Genomic DNA, 17,875 nt, shown 5'->3' with positions numbered 1-17,875 from the left:
TTCCATAATTCTGAAAAAATTTGACAATGTATAATCTCGTATCTCCCCACAGAATCAATTATTACATTTTGTATTTTAATTGGTAAAGATTTATTAACCGAAATTGCAACTCCTCTCGATTTTGAATTAAATGAAGTTGCTATAACATTTCCAACCCAATCTCTATTTAATTTCTTATGCCTGTGAACTTACTGAACACATCCTTGCCAGAAAAAAAAAACTTATCCCAATCCACTCTTCCTAGATCCTTTTTCATTTCCACAAAATTGGCCGTTCTCCAATTTTACCAGAACATTAAGCTGCCAGTTCTGCCCCTCACTAATAGCAGTAATGACGTTATCCCACGTGTCAACCCAAGCCCTGCACTCATCTGTTTTACCGACAATACTCCGTGCATTGAAATAGATGTACCTGAGAATATGTATATCATCTGCTTTTTTTTCATTTCCGTTTATACATGCAGTCCTCTCATGTTCCTTATCCTCCTGCACCTCACTATCTGCTCTGACACTCTGGTTCCCCTCCCTCTGCAAATCTAGATTAAATTCCCCGGAGCAGCACTGGCAAATCTACCCGCAAGAATGTTATTCCCCCCCCCCCGCCCAGTTTAGGGGCAAACCGTCCCGTCGGAACAGGCCCCACCTTCCAGGGAACAAAGCCCAATTGACCAGAAACATGAAGCCCTCCCTCCTGCACCATCCCCTTAGCCACGTATTTAGCTGCACTCTCCGCACATTTATATTTACAGGGACTTTACTCCTGACGCCGGTCCCGGGACCCGACCCGTTTACAGACCCGGAGCGGAACCGGAGCAGATTCTCAGCCACTGGTTCACATCCCAGGGCGCGAAGAGAGGATAAAGTTTCCCCGTGAATTTATTCACAGTGAAGGTGTGGAGATGGGACTTGGTCTCCGCGTTGTAAAATGAAACTGTCCCGGACTCGTAACTGAGATAAACTCCCACCCTCCCGGGGATGGGACCGGCAGCGAGACGGGACTCGGGGGAGGGGCGACCGGACACGTCATAATCCCGATGTAACACGTCATCAACCCGCCCGATGAACCAGAATCCGGTCTCCGGACTCAGACTGACCCGTCCCTTCCTCTCCACAGACTCTGCGGCGACTCCCAGACACCAGTCCCGATTCCCCGTCACCTCCACCTCCCAGTAATGTCTCCCCGATGGGAATCCCTCCGATCCCAGCACACAAGCCCGGTCTGTGAATCTCTTCCCGGTGTCAGGGAGATTCCTCCGGGTCCGGGTCCGTCTCACACTCTTCCGATCCTCAGACACCTCGAGATACGGACTCGCCGTTTCCACATCCAGGGTGACAGAGACTGGGGGGAGAAGCAGAGAATTTCATCTGTGAGTGTAAAGGGGGCAGTGTGATGGTTTGAGACAGTAAAGGAGGTGATAATGGGAACCAGTATGGGTGAGATGAATGGCAGATTGGACCAGGAGGGGGAGGGTTTTTAAGCCTGTGGGTGAACTGTGTGTGTAGACGTAATGAGAAGCTGGAGGGGGCAAAGATGGCAGATGAGGATGACTTTGTCCCCTTTCCCACAACCCTATCCCCCGCAGACCCTCATTAGAACAGGGGATGAATTTGCAGGAACCCTTAAGCAACACAGGTCCTGATGAAGTGTTTCAGTCTGAACCGTCGACTGTTTACTCTTTTCCATAGAAACTTCCCGGCCTGCTGTTCCCCCAACAATTTGTGTGTGTTACTCTGCTTTAAATTTACTCAATTATTTGGCCTCCACAGTTGCCTGTGGCAGATTCACTATCCTGTGGATAAAGGAATTCCTCCTCATCTCTGTCCTAAATGGACATCCCTATAGTCGGAGGCTGTGCTCACCGTTCTCGACCCACCCACATCCTCCCAACATCAACTCTCTCCAGACAGGTGTCAGAGAGATCTGGCGAGACCCTTCATCAGGACCTGTGTAGCTTTGATTACCAGCATCTGCAGATTTTCTCCTGTTTGATTTTTAAAGCAGAAGTTAATAACTAAACAGATTGATTAGTCAGAGTCTCAAAAGTTATGGGGAGGAGGCCGGAGAATAGGATTGAGAGGGATAATAATTCACCCATTCTTCTAAACTCCGGTGAGTACAGGCCCAGAACCATCAAACACTCCTCATATGTTAACTCTTTCATTCCCGGAATCATTCTTGTGTATCTTCTGTACCCCCTCCAATGCCAGTACATGTTTTCCAATAGAAGGGACCCAAAACTGCTCACAGTACTCCAAGTGTGGTCTGACCAATGCCTTATAAAACCTCAGAATTACATCCTTGCTCTTGTACTCTAATCCTCTCGAAATGAAAGCAAACATTGAGTTTGCCAATCTTACCACTGACACAAACTGCAAGTTAACCTTCAGGGAATCCTGCACAAGGACACCCATGTCCCTTTGCACCTCTGATTTTTGAACTTCCGCCCTGTTTACTGAATCGTCTATGTGTTTATCCCTTCGACCAATTCGTACGTGTCTAAGTTTGTACCTGTCAAACTCTACCTGTCCTACAAGATCCTTATTACGTATACTGGTTTATTCAAATAAGACCATAAGACAAAGCAGCAGAAGCCGGCCATTCGGCCCTTCGAATCCGCTCCGCCATTTTATCATGAGTTGATCCATTCTTCCATTTAGTGCCACTCCCCCACCTTCTCACCGTGACCTTTGATGCCCTGGCTACTCACATACCTATCAATCTCTGCCTTAAATACATCCAATGACCTGGCCTCCACTGCCGCAAGAAATACAGAGATTCACCACCCTCTGGCTAAAAAATATTCTTCGCATCTCCGTTCTGAATGGTCACCCTTCAATCCTTAAGTCATGCTCTCTCGTACTATTCATGGAGTTCAGTCCAAGAGCGGTTAAACGTTCCTCATATGTTAACCCTCTCATTCCTGGAATCATTCTAACGAATCTTCTCTGAACCCTCTCCACTGTCAGAACATCCTTTCTTAAATAAGGAGCCCAAAAATGCACACAGTATTCCAAGTGAGGTCTTATCATTGCCTTATAGAGCCTCAACATCACACCCCTGCTCCTATACTCTATTCTTCTAGAAATGAATGCCAACATTGCATTCGCATTCTTCACCATCGACTCAACCTGGAGGTTAACCTTAAGGTTATCCTGCACGAGCACTCCCAAGTCCCATTGCATCTCAGAACTTTGAATTCTCTCTTCATTTAAATAATAGTCTGCCCATTTATTTCTTCTACAAAAGTGCATGACCATACAATTTTCAACATTGTATTTCATTTGCCACTTCTTTGACCATTCTCCCAATCTATCCAAGTCTCTCTGCAGACTCTCTGTCTCCTCAGCACTACCAGCCCCTCCACCTATCTTTGTATCATCAGCAAACTTAGCCACAAAGCCATCTATTCCATAATCCAAATCGTTGATATGCAACGTAATGCAACACGGACCCCTGTGGAACACCACTGGTAACTGGCAGACTACCAGAATGGGATCCTTTATTCCCACTCTCTGTTTCCTGCCAATCATCCAATGCTCTATCGACTGACGTAATTTTCCCATAATTCCATGGGCCCTTATCTTGTTTAGCAGCCTCGTGTGGCACCTTATCAAAGGCCTTCTGAAAATCCAAATACACAACATCCACTGCATCTCCCTTGCCTCGCCTACTTGTAATCTCCTCAAAAGATTTCAATGGGTTTGTCAGGCAGAATTTTCCTTTAAGGAAACCATGCTGAGTTTGGCCTATCTTGTCATATGCCTCCAGGTACTCCGTAACCTCATCCTTGTCAATTCACTCCAGAAACTTCCCAACCATTTCTCAAGCTAACAGGTATATAATTCACTTTTTGCATCCTTGCCCCTTTCCTAAATACCAGAGTGGCATTTGCAATCTCCCACTGCTCCGGAACCTCCACTCCTCATGCTCCGATCATTGCTATTGCCTCCGCGATCTCCACAGCTACTTCCTTCAAAACACGAGGGTGCATTCCATCTGGTCCTGGAGATTTATCTACCCTTAGACTATTCAACTTCCTGAGTACTTTCGCTGTCGTAATTGTGACTGCGCACACTTCTCTTCCCTGACACCCTTGAGTGTCCGGTATACTGCTGATATCTTCCTCAGTGAGGACTGATGCAAATACTCGTTCAGTTCCTCAGCCATCTCCTTATCTCCCGTCACAATTTCCCCAGCATCATTTTCTATCGGTCCTATATCCACTCTCATCTGTTTTTTTTTTACTCTTTATGTACTTGAAAAAGCTTTTAGTATCTTCGTTGATATTATTTGCGAGCTTCCTTTTATAGTTCATCTTTTCCCTCTTAATCGCCTTCTTAGTTTCCTTTTGTTAGCTTTTTAAAACTTTCCAATCCTCTGTCTTCCCACTAATTTTTGCTTCCTTGAATGCCCTCTCCTCTGCTTTTACTTTGGCTTTAACTTCTCTTGTCAGCCACGGTCGCAACCTTTATCCTTTCGAAAATCTCTTCTTTTTTGGAATATATCTGTCTTGCATATTCATCACTTCTCGCATAAACTCCAGCCACTGCTGCTCTGCCGTCCTCCCCCTAGTGTTCCTTTCCGGTCAAATTTAGCCACTTCCTCTCTCGTGCCACTGTAATTTCCTTTACTCTACTGCAATACCGACACTTCGGATTTCGGCTTCTCTTTCTCAAATTTCACAGTGAACTCAATCATGTTACGATCACTGCCGCCTAACGGTTCCTTCACCTCAATCTCTCTAATCTCCTCTGGGTCATTACACAATATCCAATCCAGTATCTCTGATCCCCTAGTGGGCTCAACAACAAGCTGTTCTGAAAAACCATCTCGTGGACATTCTACAAACTCTCTGTCTTGAGATCCAGTGTCGACCTGATTTTCCCAATCCACTCGCATGTTAAAATCCCCACAATTATCACAACACTGCCCTTCTGGCAAGCCTTTTCTATTTCCTGTTGTAATTTGTAGTCCACATCACTGCAGCTGTTAGGAGGCCTGTAGATAACTGCCATCAGGGTCCTTTTACCCCTGCGATTTCTTGGCTCAACCCATAAAGATTCTTCTGATCCTATCTCACCTCTTTCTGATGATTTAACATCATTTCTTACCAATAAAGCCACGCCACTCCCTCTGCCTCCCTGCCTATCCTTCCGATACACCGTGTATCCTTGGACGTTCAGCTCTCAGAGACATGCATCCTTTAGCCACGTCTCAGTCATGGCCACAAAATTATACCTGCCAATCTGTAGCTGTACGACAAGAACATCCACCTTATTCATTATGCTATGTGTATGTCCATTAAACCTTGTCCAGTATTTGGTCAGTTTTGGTTTGATTGTACTGCAACTCATCCCAGTGGCTGCAAATTTGCCCCATCACCTGCCTGTCCTTCCTGACATCTTTACTGCTCACTATCTTAGATTTATAGATTCCCTCTCCTCCACTCTAACATTCCGGTTTACCACCCCCCTGCCAAATTAGTTTAAACCCTCCCTAATAGCTCTATTAAACATTCCCGCTATGGTTCAGGTGTAACCCGTCCTTTTTGAACAGTTAATACTTCCCCCAGAAGAGATCCCAATGATCCAAGAATCTGAAGCCCTGCCCCCTGCACCAGTCTCTCAGCCACGCATTCATCAGCCTGATCCTACTATTCTTGCCCTCGCTAGCACGTGGCACAGGTAGCAATCCTGAGATTACTGACCTGGAGGTCCTGCATCTCAGCTTCATTCCTAACTCCCGGAAATCTCCCTTCAGGACCTCCTCCCTTTTCCTCTCAGGACCTCCTTCCCTTTCCTCTCTATGTCATTGGTACCAACACGTACCAAGACAGCTGGCTGCTCGCCCTCTCCCTTCAATATCTTCTGGTCCCGGTTCGAGACATCGTGTACCCTGGCACCTGGGAGGCAGCACACCATGCGGGTATCTCTATCAGGCTCACAGAATCTCCTGTCTGTTTCCCTGACTATGGAATCCCCTATGACTACCGCATTCCTCTTCTCCCTCCTTCCCTCCTGCACAACAGCGCCAGGCTCAGTGCCAGAGACCCGGTCACCGTGTCAGGTCACCCTGTCAGGTCATCCCCCTCAACTGCATCCAAAACGATATACTTGTTGCTTGGGGGGGCAGCCACAGGGGTGCTCTCCACTACCCGGGCATTTCTACTACCACTCCTGACAGTCACCCAGTTTTCTGACCCTTGTAGCCTTGGGATGACTACCTCCTTGTAGCTCCTGTCTATCCCCTCTTCGTTTTCTCTAATAAGCAGTAGGTCATCAAGCTGCAGCTCCAGATCCCTAACACGGTCTCCGAGGAGCTGAATCAGCTGGTGCAGATGTGGCTATCAGGGAGGCTGCAGGTCACCCAGGATTCCCACATCTGACACCCTGAACAAAGCACTAACCCTGCAGACATGCTAGCTAATTCTACAGGAATGAAACAAAGAAAGATAGGTCTACTCACCCACTTACTTCGCTAAGCACATGAACTTTTTAAACCGTTCGCTAATGTGCCCTGCTGTTCCCCCATCCGACGGACCGATTTGCCAAGGGGAGAAAAAGAGTCGGTGCTTCGCTCTCGCCTCTTCCCGATACCGCCTAAGCCCGTTGAGCCAAAGCCCTACACTCTGCTGCCACCCACTCCGCTGTCCGCTGTATAGGGTGGTCATCTTTTTAAACTCTCCGCGCTGTCCTGCGCAGTCTTGCCGTTCTTGTACGCAAAGTTTTTTTTTACACTGTCTTCCTTCAGAATTTAGCTCCCACGCCGCCCTTCTTGTCCCAATCTAAAAAAACACCTTCAGTCCTGTATTCATCAGCCTATTCCACACTGTCCACATGAAATTCAGCAAGGCCTTTGATGTCGATGATGGACCACACTTGGAGCATTGTCTGCATTTCCGGTTCCCGAATATGGGGAGGATGTCATTACACTGGACAGGAGGTTTCAGGAGGATGTCACCAGGACTGGGGGCTTGAGTTAAAAGCAAAGAGTGAGCAAGCTTGGGCTATTCAGCTGTAGTGTAGGATGTTCAGGTATGACCCCTTATCAAGGTAAATAATTCTAAGGAGCTTAAATAACGTTCTTTTTCCAAGAAATGGGAGCACAGAACCAGAGGCCTCAGATTGAAAGTGAGATGGGAAATCGGGTAACATTCTCAGAGAGAGGGAGGTTGGTGAACGGAATTTGCCCTCAGACGCTGTAGAAACAGGTAAAAAATAACATATTTTAAAATAAATACACAGATGGGAAATGGTTAGAGGGATGGGGGGGGGGGCGTTCAAATACACACAAATGGGCGATGCTCAAGAAGACATCTTAGTCTTGCAGATTGATGAAGTGGGCCGTGAGTTCAACATCCGTCAAACCCTCCCAGATCATCCTCCTGAGGAATCTCACCCCTGAGTCTGTCGTGAAGTGTTGATGTGACGTCACGTCAGAGGGCAGCTCAGTGACACAGAACAGACAGACTGGGTAAGGACGGCAGATTTCAATCCTAAATGGGAATTTGTGCCTATTTCTGTGGTTGTGTGTCACACTCTGATAGTATATCGTGTGTGTGTGTGTGTGTGTGTGTGTGTGTGTGTGTGTGTGTGTGTGTTGATTGTGGTATATATCCGTGTGGAGTGTATTGAAGGAGAGTGTGCACATTGAAGAATTTTTATGTTACAGTGTGTCATCACATGTCTGGTGTGTGTTGACAATGTGTCACACGTGATTGAGTTGTTTAAATGAATAAATGACTGTCTCTGAAGAGACTGGTTTCCAGGTTACTGAGGGAAATAACAACGTACATTGCTGAGGCTCCGACTACAATCTGCCAGTCCTTCCTGTGTATGTGTGTGAGGGAGCTTTGCCAGGCCGGTTATGCTGTGTGTGCTTCTCCCGAGATGAAATCGTGACTCATGTCAATGCTTGTTGCTGTGTCCGAGCTCATTCTCACAATGCTTCAATGTAGTGGTCTGATCACCATGAGACATAGGAGCAGAATTAGGCCATTTTCCTATCGAGTCTGCTCCGCCATTCAATAATTGCTGATCCTTTTTTCCCTCCTCAGCCACACTACCTGGTCTTCTCCCCGTAACCTTTGATGCTGTGTCCAATCTAGAACCTATCATGCTCTGCCTTAAATACACCCAACAGGTTCCACAAATTCAACAGCTGCTGGCACAAATTTCTCCACATGTTTTAAATAGATTCCCCCTCTGTCTTGAGGCTGTGCCCTCTTGTCCTAAACTCCACCACCATGGGAAACATCCTTTCCACATCTACTCTGTCTAGGACTTTCAACATTCGAAAGGTTTCTAGGACTTTCAACATTTGAAAGGTTTCAATGAGATTCCCCCTCATCTTTCTAAATTCCAGCGAGTACAGACACAGAGCTATCAAACGTTCCTTGTATGATAACCCTTTCATTCCTGGAATCATCCTTATGAAATGAACCTTCTGCAATGCCAGCACATCTTTTCTTAGACGAGGAGCCCAAAATTGTTCACAATACACAAGGTGAGTCACCAGTGCCTTATAAATCCTCAGCATCACATCCCTGCTCTTGAAATGAATGCTATTTAAACCGATTGAATTCAATGCTAACATTGGATTTGCCTTCCTCACCACTGACTCTACCTGCAAGTTACCATTTAGGAAGTTCTGCAAAATGACTGCTAAGTCCAATTTCGTCTCAGATTTTTTTGATTTTCTCCCCATTTGAAAATCTGCACATTATTTCTATGACCAAAGTGCAGGACCATGTATTTTCCAACATTGTATATAATTTGCCAATTTCTTTCCCTTTCTCCTCATCCAAGTCCTTGTCAGGACTAACTGTTTCCTCAACACTACCGGCCCCACCGCCAATCTTCGTATCATCTGCAAAACCTGGAAACAAAGCCATCTACTCTAGGACAAGAGGGTATGACTTCAGGATTGAAGGACGTCCTTTTAGAACTCAGATGCAGAGAAATTACTTTAGTCAGTGTGTGTGGAGAATCTGTGGAATTTGTTGCGACATGTGGCTGTGGAGGCCAAGGCATATTTAAGGCAGAGATGTACCGGTTCTCATTTAGCCAGGGCATCAAATGGTATGGGGTGAAAGCAGGGGAGTGGGGATAACCGGAAGAATTGGGTCTTCCCATGACTGAATATTGGAGCAAACTCAATGGGCCGAATGGCCTATTTCTGCTCCTATATCTTATTGTCTATTCCATCAGCTAATTCTTGATATACAGCATAAAATGAAGGTGTCCTAACACCTGTGTCCCTGTGGAACACGATTCACTGGCAGCCAACCAGGAAAGGTTCCGTTTACTCCCATTCGCTGTTTCCTACCAATCAGCCAATGTTCTAACCAAGCCTGTAACTTTTCCGTAATAACCTGGTTACCACCTTCATGCGTGGCACTTTGTCAAAGGCCTTCCGAGATTCCAAATATACAACATCCACTGCATCCCCTTTATCGATCCTGCTTGTAATCTCCTCAAAGAATCCCAGCAGGTTTGTCAGGCAGGATATTCCCTAACGAAGCCATGCTGACTTGTCCTATCTTGTCCAGTGTCACCAAGTATTCCATAACCTCATACTTAACAACTGACTCCAATTTCTTCCCAACCACAGAGGTGAGGCAAACTGGTCAATAATTTCCTTTCTGCTGCCTTCCTCCTTACTTAAAGAGTCAAGTGACATTTGCCATTTTCCAGTCCTCTGGCACCATGCCAGGGTCCAATGATTTTGAAAGATCATTTGGAATGCCTCCATAATTTCTGCTGCGACCTCTTTCAGAACACTGGGGTGCAGTTCATCTGGTCTGGGTGACTTATGTATCTTTAGGGCTTTCAGCTTTTTGAGCAGCTTCTCCCTTGTAACAGTAACTGCACTCACTACTCTTCAGTTCCCCTGCAGCCCAGTATTACAGACAATCTTTGCCTCGTATTGGAACTACATCGATCTTCATAAACAAGGAGAAATGAATCTTTGTAAGTTTTACCTCGATTAATAGCATCAAGCGTTTCTCTCAGCACTGATAAATAGAGGTGATCGAATTTTTCAACCGGTAGGGTCTCATCTGTCACTGACAATTCCTGGACATCGTCATTAATCCTGTAAATATTAAACTGCTGGTTATAAATTGCTATTCTGAACTATTTTCAAATCCATTCAGGGTTTCAGTAAAGAGCCTGTCCTACCTTCTGTTCCGACGAGCTTCCTCCTGAAATAAATAAAACACAAATCTGATTAGACTTGGACTTACTGTCCACATCCTGAATTTCATCCAAATCATTACAAGGTGTTGAAAATTCCCACTCCCACAGTCACTCAGACACACGGACAATACAGAACCATGGGGTAAATGACAGGGAAAGTTTCTGAATGTCAGACCATTACTGAGAGGAAGAAACTTACAGGGAAGACAGGACAGGCTGTGCATTATCATCTGGATATGAAGTCAGTCTGATAGGATGGAGGATTTTAAGATCAGTGATGTATGTGATTGTGTGCAGGTGGAGGAAGTTCCTCTATTTATGGGGAGACTCGTGGGGAGATGTAATTCCAGATGGATTTTAACAAATTCCACAAGAAATTTAGTGAGGAGGATGTGAAACTCGCTGCCACAGGAGTGGATGAAATGGAACAGCAGAGTGACTGTAATGGGGAGGCTGGATAAACACGTGAGGGACCAGGGAGTTCAGGGCACTGTTGCTGGGTGTGGTGAGTAGGTGGCAGGGGGCTTGTGAAGCAGGGATACTGATAGAAGATGGACCTAATGGCCTGTTTATGATAGAGAATGGGATATAATCCCATGCGAAATATATCCAAAAAATAAAGAGACAGTGAAAGTTTCCATAATCTGATGGAAACCGGATATGGATGATAAGTCTAATGTGTGGGTCAAATTCTTTGTTCTCACTGATTGACAGAGAGACCCTCACATCAACTGCATCAGACACACTCACAGCCTGTGACTGGAACCGGGTGTTAATGGGAGTTTCAGAGGATATTTAATGCGGTAATTAAGGAAACAGTCAGCAGCTCTGTGTTATGATCGGAGTAAATAATTTCAGAGAGATTTGCATTCTGTCCTGGGATGTACAGAAGTTGTGGAAGCTGAGTTTTGGGACAATAGACAATAAGTGCAGGAGTAGGCCTTTCGGCCCTTCTAGCCAGCACAGCCATTCACTGTGATCATGGCTGATCATACACAATCAGTACCCTGTTCCTGCCCTCTCCCCAAATCCCTTGACCCCACGATCTATATGAGCTCTATCTAACTCTCTCTTGAATGCATCCAGAGACTTGGCCTCCACTGCCTTCTGGGGCAGAGCATTCCACATATCCACCACTCCCTGGGTGAAAAAGTTTTTCCGCATCACTGTTCTAAATGGCCTACCCCTTATTCTTAATCTGTGGCCTCTAGTTCTGGACTCACCCATCAGCGGGAACATGCTTCCTGCCTCCAGCGTGTCCAATCCCTTAATAATCTTATTATTATGGGACAACAACAACTCTGAATCGTTGCATCAGTTGTCTGGTGAGAAACAGTTTGCTGCCATTTGTAAATGCTGTGTGTAGGAGCAACGCATCTGTTTTCTGTCTGCATTGTATTCTGTGTTACGTGTTTATTATGGTAACTCGTCACGTGAGTGGGGACGTGGTAAAGGCGAAGGGAAAAGGTTACGTATCTGTACTTTGTTCTGGGCAGTTTTGAGCTGGGGACGGGCGGATGTCATTCTGTACTTGACCGCTGTGTTGCAGCTTACTTTACAATGAATTACCCTGAAGTTTCATCGCTTCAAGATTGTATTTTACTAATGAAGGACTGAAAGCGTATCTTGGACATTTTGAAATGTCATTATTGGAGTGATGGGAGGGCGCATCATGCAAATATAACAACTTGTGTGAGGTCGCCAGCAGCGGCAATTGATTTGTTAGAATTGGCCGCTGTGCTGTGTTTATTTCAAATATACCACTGTTCATTTAGTGCCCTTTGACAGAAACAAAGTGAAATATAATCCCTCACCTTGAGAAACATCACACTGTCTTTTTGATCCATCTGTTCCTTTAACTTAGTGATTTCCTCCTGAATAATCCTTATATTCTCTTGAAGAGCCAGAAGATTTTTCTCCATTGGGTTGAGAATCCTCTTCTCTTCTTCCCTGAGATCCCTGAGTAAGCTCTGCTCTTTCTCAGTGATAATCTGGTGCAGTTCAGCAAACTGGGATGTGATGTGGGACTGAAGGCTGTGTGACTGTTCCTGTTGAATGAAAGGTGAAGATTAATATACTGTATTGCTGTGCTCTGTTTCCTTTTACGTTAAGTTCAGGCTATTAGAGTCCATGCTTCTTCTGAGTGCATTCCCGTCAACACCATTCCCTCATGTTTTCCTGAAACCTATTCTCACTTATTGACCCATAAACTCCCATCTGATTCACACACACCCTCCCCACCTTCGGGGTTAACGGTAATTAGCCATTCATCCAGCATGTCCTTGGGATGTGTCGGAATCTTTCCTGGTCTCAGGGGGAGCATGCAAACTCCACACAGACAGCAGCAGAGGTCAGGATCGAACCCAGGTCACTGGAGCAGCGATACTCGGCTATTCTGCATTAAAGGGAGCAAAACCCGACAGTAAAATCAGAAATTCCGCTCAGGAAGCCTCACCCGAACTCCGGAAATCTTCTCTTTCTGTTGCTGCTCCTTTTCCTGGAAGTCTGATTCCTTTTTTGTGAGAGAGTCTAAGGAAGATTTTAGCTGATCCTGGAAGTCAGAGAGTGAAGGAAATAGAAACAAAGATGCTTCAAAAGTAACAGGAGATCAAACCCGATTATCACACAAAATGCCGGAGGAACTCAGTGAGTCAGGCATCATCTATTCAGGGGAAATAAACAGTCGGTGTTCCGGGATGAGACCCTTCATTAGGACGGGGAAGGAATGGGACAGAAGCCAGAATAAAAAGGTTGGAATGAGAACCATCTGACAGGTGACGGGTGAGACAACGTGAGGGGGAACGTGGGGGAGGGTGATGAAGTGAGAAGCTGAGAGGGGACAGGTGGAAGAGGTAAAGGGCTGGAGAAGTAGGAATCTAATACGAGAGGACAATCGACCATGGAACTGGGCTGTTTGCGGCCCTGAATGGTGACGAGGGAGGAGGTTAGGAGTCAGGTGTAGTAAAGGACAAAGGAAATATGTTAAGTTAACGTTAGTTTTTACCTTGTAGATTTTAACAGCTTCTTTAATCGGCATGAAGCGGTGCTCTCTGTGCTCCTGCGCGTCTCTACAGATCACACAGATCAGTGTCTTGTCCGTTTCACAAAACAGCTTCAATTCTTCCTCATGTTCCTCGCAGTGACGTTTACTTTCCTTCCCTTTCGGATTCAGGCTTAGATTCCGAACTTTTTGTGTCACATTTGCTAAGGCCCGATTCACCCTGAGGGTGCGGTCAGCAAACTCCTCTCTACATTCCGGGCAGGAGTTTCTCTCCTCCCTTTCCCAACACCGTGTGATACAAGACCGACAGAAGTTGTGTCCACACTCCAGTGTAACCGGATCGGTGAAGAAATCCAGGCAGACGGGACAAATCACCTCCTCGCTCAAACTCTCGGTCTCTCCTTTCGAAGCCATGTTAACTCCGGCACTTCCTGATTCAGAATGCTTCCGCGTTCCGGGAGCTGCTGATCCCCTGCAGTACCGGGATTGTCCACTACGCGCGCTGCAGACTCGGGGAATCACACAACACACACACAATGCTGGTGGCCAGGCAGCATCTGCAGGGAGAAGCACTGTCGACGTTTCGGGCCGAGACCCTTCATCAGGACAGCAGTAATCGTGCTGCCCGTTGGAGAGATCTGGTGATGAGGCATTCTGCCAGATGGTCTGGACTGTCTGCTCAGGGGACCACTCCACTGTGTCCATCCAGTCCTTCTCCTGCAGTAACTGCAGGACATTCCGTGCTGACCACTGTCTGGTGTTCTTGTGGTCAAAGCTGCTGGTCTGAAAGAACTGTCACCAATTTCATTAACACAAGGTTCACATGGAGAAACTTCCTGACTGAGACAGACACAGTCTCATGGGGTATTTACAGGGTAGGGGCAGGAATGATGTTTTTCCTGGCTGGGCAGTGGAACCAGGGATCGCAGACTCAAAATCCGAGGCCACCTCAGCAGGACTGAGATGAGGAGAAATTTCCCCAACACAGTGCAGTGAATATTTGGAGTTTTCTCCACAAGTTTCCTAAAGTAAACGGACATATTTAGGAGCTCGGCGATGTTGGGAACGTTTCAGGAAAGTGGCGCTGAGGTCAAAGTTCAACATGTTCTGAGTGAGGGGCAGAACAGTGCAACGGGCCGAGTGGCAACGCCTGCTCCTGTTTCTTATTTTCTAAATCACGAATTTACCTTTGCGCCTGTTCTCCCTTGGCCTTCCACCTGTCGGATTGCACAGGGGAGCGGTGAGAGCTCCGGAGATCCATCAGCAGCCGCTGCGGTTATTTCATGCTGTTGTTATTTTATCGCTGTTTCTGTATTTGCAGTTTGTTACCTTCAGCACTCTGGTTGATCTTTCACTGCCTGCTTCTGTTATGGTTACTATTCTATACTTTTTCTAAGTATGTCCGCAGGAAAATGCTTCTCGGGGTTGAATGTGGTGACTTATCTGGACTCTGATAATAATATTTACTTTGAAATTTGAGTTTCGGGGATTTTCCTTTAATTCTGTGAACAAACTGTGACTGACATCTCCAGCTCCCAGTAGCAGCCCGTTCTCACACACACAGCCAATCAGCGATCAGTGCTGGGAGAGGGATGCTGCCATTGGCTGAGGGGTGGCAGTGGGCGGGACGCTGTTTGGACCGGGACCGAGTGGGCTCCGCAAATAATTAAGGATATTAAAAGTAAAGTTTTGGAAAAGTAAATTTAGCTCATATGAAAATGTTGAATAAATGGTCTCCAAATTTCTTGAAAATTAACTGAAGGGTCAAAGACAACACTTCGAATTTTTTCCTAAACTCAAACAAGAAATAGTTTGAGAAAACCACTGAAATATAGTTGGAGGATTAATTTCTTTCCAGTTAAATAGGATAGATCATCTAGCCATTAATGTAAAAAAATGCAATCATCCGCCGGGCTGAGGGGGGAATAAATGACTATTATCCACCATTGGTAAACTGAAAGTTGCAGAAATAGGATGCGGTTGCAATTTGATATTCAGAACTGTTGAAATAATACCAAAAACATCTTTCCAATAATTTTCCAAACAGGGGCAAGACCAGAACATGTGGGTCAATGAAGCAACTTCAGAATGACATCTGTGACAGGCTGGATTAACATAAGAATAAAATCAAGCGAGTTTATCCTTGGACATGTGAGCCCTATGAACATCCTTAAATGGTATTAGGCATGTTTAGCACAAATAGAAGAAGAATTGATTAATTGTAAAATGTTCTCCCACTGCCCTGTGAGTATAAGAAAATGAAGTTCTTTTTCCCATTCCTTCTTAATTTTTTCTCATAGTCCTGGCTGTATTTTCATGATCGTATTATAAATGATGGCTACTAAACCCTTCTGGCAAGGATTCAGAGCCAGATTTTTTTCTGTAATGTCCATTGGACATAATTTCAGAAAAGACTAACATTCAAGAAATTTCTAACTTGCAAGTATCTAAAAAAAAAGAGTTTTAGGCTGGATAGCTGTTCAAAGGACATAAAACTGTTATCTAAAAATAGATCACGAAAACATGTTATACCTTTTGTTTTCCATAACACAAAGGCTGGGTCCATAAAAGAGGGCTGGAAAAAAAAGTTAGATATCAGAGAGCTTGATAAGATAAACTTATTCAAGCCGAAGAATTTACAAAATTGAAACCATATTCTTAATGTATGTTTAACTATAGGATTAGTTATTTGTTTATTTTGTTTAGATAAAGCAAAAGGAGGCAAAGATCCTAAAATAGAAAACAATGAGAAGCCTTGTACAGATTTACACTCCAAATTTACCCATTGTGGGTAAGGTACTACGACCAATTCTCGTGTCCAAAATATTAACTATCAGATGGTAACTGGCCAGTAGTAAAATCTTAGGTTTGGCAAAGCAAAACCACCTTCCTACTTAGGCTTCTGTAAATATTTCTTACTTAATGTAGGATTTTTATTCTGCCACATGTACTAAGATATTTTGCAATCAATAATATCAAAAAAAGCTTTAGGAATAAAAATTGGTAATGCTTCGATTAAATATAAAAAATTGGGTAATACTATCATCTTGTTAGTATTAATTCGACCAACCAATGACAGAGATAATGGGGACCACCTGGTAACAAGTTGCTTGATTTGTTCAATTAAAGGTAAAAAATTAACTTTAAATAAACCCTTATGTTTCTTGGTAATTTTAATACCCAAATAAGTAAAATGATCTGTCACAACTTTAAATGGTAAGTGTTTATAAATTGGAACTAGCATATTTAATGGAAATAATTCACTCTTATTAAAATTCATTTTGTAGCCAGAAAAGCTACTAAACTGAGCAAGCAAGGATGAAACAGCAGGAATAGATCTCTCGGGGTCAGATATGTATAGTAGCAAATCATCAGCATATAATGATAACTTATAAGTCCCTTACCCACGGGTAATACCAAAAATATTAGGTGATTCATAAATGGCAACGGCTAAAGTTTCCAAAGCAATGTCAAATAATAGAGGACTTAAAGGGCAGCCTTGCCTCTTACCAGGGGACAACTGATAAAAAGATCTTTGATTACTGGTAAGAACCGAAGCCAAAGGTTTATAATACATTAATATAATCAATGATATAAATTTCAAGCTGAAATTAAAATTCTGCAACGTATTAAATAAATATAATCATTCAACTCTATCGAACGCTTTTTCAGCATCTACGGAAATGACATTCTGGTATTTTAGATGAAGTATAAATTATATTAATTTATTTTCTAATGTTAAAAGATGAATAACAGGTTTTAATAAATCCGGTCTGATCTTCAGAGATAATTTGAGGTAATACATTTTCTCATGCAGTGGCCAAAATTTTGGAAAAAATCGTAGAATCCGTATTCAGCAAGGATATTGGCCGATAGGATGCACATTCAGTGGGGTCTTCAACTTTTTTTAAGAATTGGAGAAATGGAGGCATCATAAAAAGATTGTGGTTATTTACTTACAGTTAACGCATCTTTAACAATTTTACAAAGCCAAGGAGTGAGTGTAGAAGAAAAGGATTTAAAAAATTCAGCAGTATAACAGTCCGGACCAGTGGCTTTAACTGAATTCATTGAAAAAGGGAGTGGGTTCCCTTTTCCAGACCCTGCCCGGGGACTTGTGCCACTCCTCAGGGTTATTTCTGGAACCTCTCGGGCAGGGACAGGGAGTGGGTTCCCCTTTCTAGACCCTACCCAGGGACTCGTGCCACTCCTCAGGATTATATATGGAAGCTCTTGGGCAGAGACAGGGAGTGGGTTCCCCTTTCCCAGGCAGATGCCTGAAGGTGACCGGGAGCCACCAGAGCGGCTGATGTAATACAAGCCATGTCATGGTGGGTCGCTGAGGTAAGGGAACCCATTTGAATGACAGCCCGACTGCATGCGGATTTTGAGAATTTATCCGATAGCTACAGAAAAAAGGAGAATCCCTTGCGTACTTTATAGCTCGTTTTAAGGATATGTGAGAGTCCAATGCCGGCAAACCCCTGGACAGATCAATGTGTCCAGCTGGCAGTGCAGACTTTTCTACACTGTCTCAGGCCCAAGCCTGCGCACTCCTTTAAATTAACTAATCTCAATTCCCTGTGTCAGACCTGGCACCGGGTGACATAAATTCTGATGAATTGACTCTTTAAAGGGACTGTGGAAAAGCGAGAGCGTGCACAGAGAACCGGTA

General features: G+C 44.5%; 1 protein-coding gene and 1 long non-coding RNA gene across 3 annotated transcripts in view; both read right to left on the bottom strand.

Annotated features, from left to right (window-relative positions):
• Positions 1 to 17,875, bottom strand: part of LOC132385873 (uncharacterized) — a 120,980-nt gene that overhangs the window by 23,718 nt on the left and 79,387 nt on the right. The window lies entirely within an intron of this gene.
• Positions 641 to 13,654, bottom strand: LOC132385874 (zinc-binding protein A33-like). Its single transcript, XM_059958114.1, has 6 exons — positions 13,204 to 13,654; positions 12,655 to 12,750; positions 12,014 to 12,247; positions 10,182 to 10,204; positions 9,983 to 10,095; positions 641 to 1,338 (listed from the first exon to the last, which is right to left on the bottom strand). Exons 1-6 carry the CDS (start codon positions 13,612 to 13,614, stop codon positions 788 to 790), a joined length of 1,428 nt encoding a protein of 475 aa, XP_059814097.1. The 5' UTR covers positions 13,615 to 13,654; the 3' UTR covers positions 641 to 787.

This window comes from Hypanus sabinus (genome assembly GCF_030144855.1).
Source record: "Hypanus sabinus isolate sHypSab1 chromosome X2 unlocalized genomic scaffold, sHypSab1.hap1 SUPER_X2_unloc_30, whole genome shotgun sequence".
Classification (NCBI taxonomy): Eukaryota; Metazoa; Chordata; class Chondrichthyes; order Myliobatiformes; family Dasyatidae; genus Hypanus; species Hypanus sabinus.
The sequence above is the reverse complement of the archived record's forward strand: the minus strand, read 5'-3'. Positions and strand labels throughout refer to the sequence as shown.

Coding starts and splice junctions, on each gene's coding strand:
- LOC132385874 (XM_059958114.1), bottom strand. CDS start 13,614: ATGGCTTCGAAAGGAGAGACCGAGAGTTTGAGCGAGGAGGTGATTTGT. Junction 12,248..12,654: donor AGAAGATTTCCGGAGTTCGG/GTGAGGCTTCCT, acceptor TTCATTCAACAG/GAACAGTCACACAGCCTTCA. Junction 1,339..9,982: donor GCTTGATGCTATTAATCGAG/GTAAAACTTACA, acceptor TTCTCCCCCCAG/TCTCTGTCACCCTGGATGTG.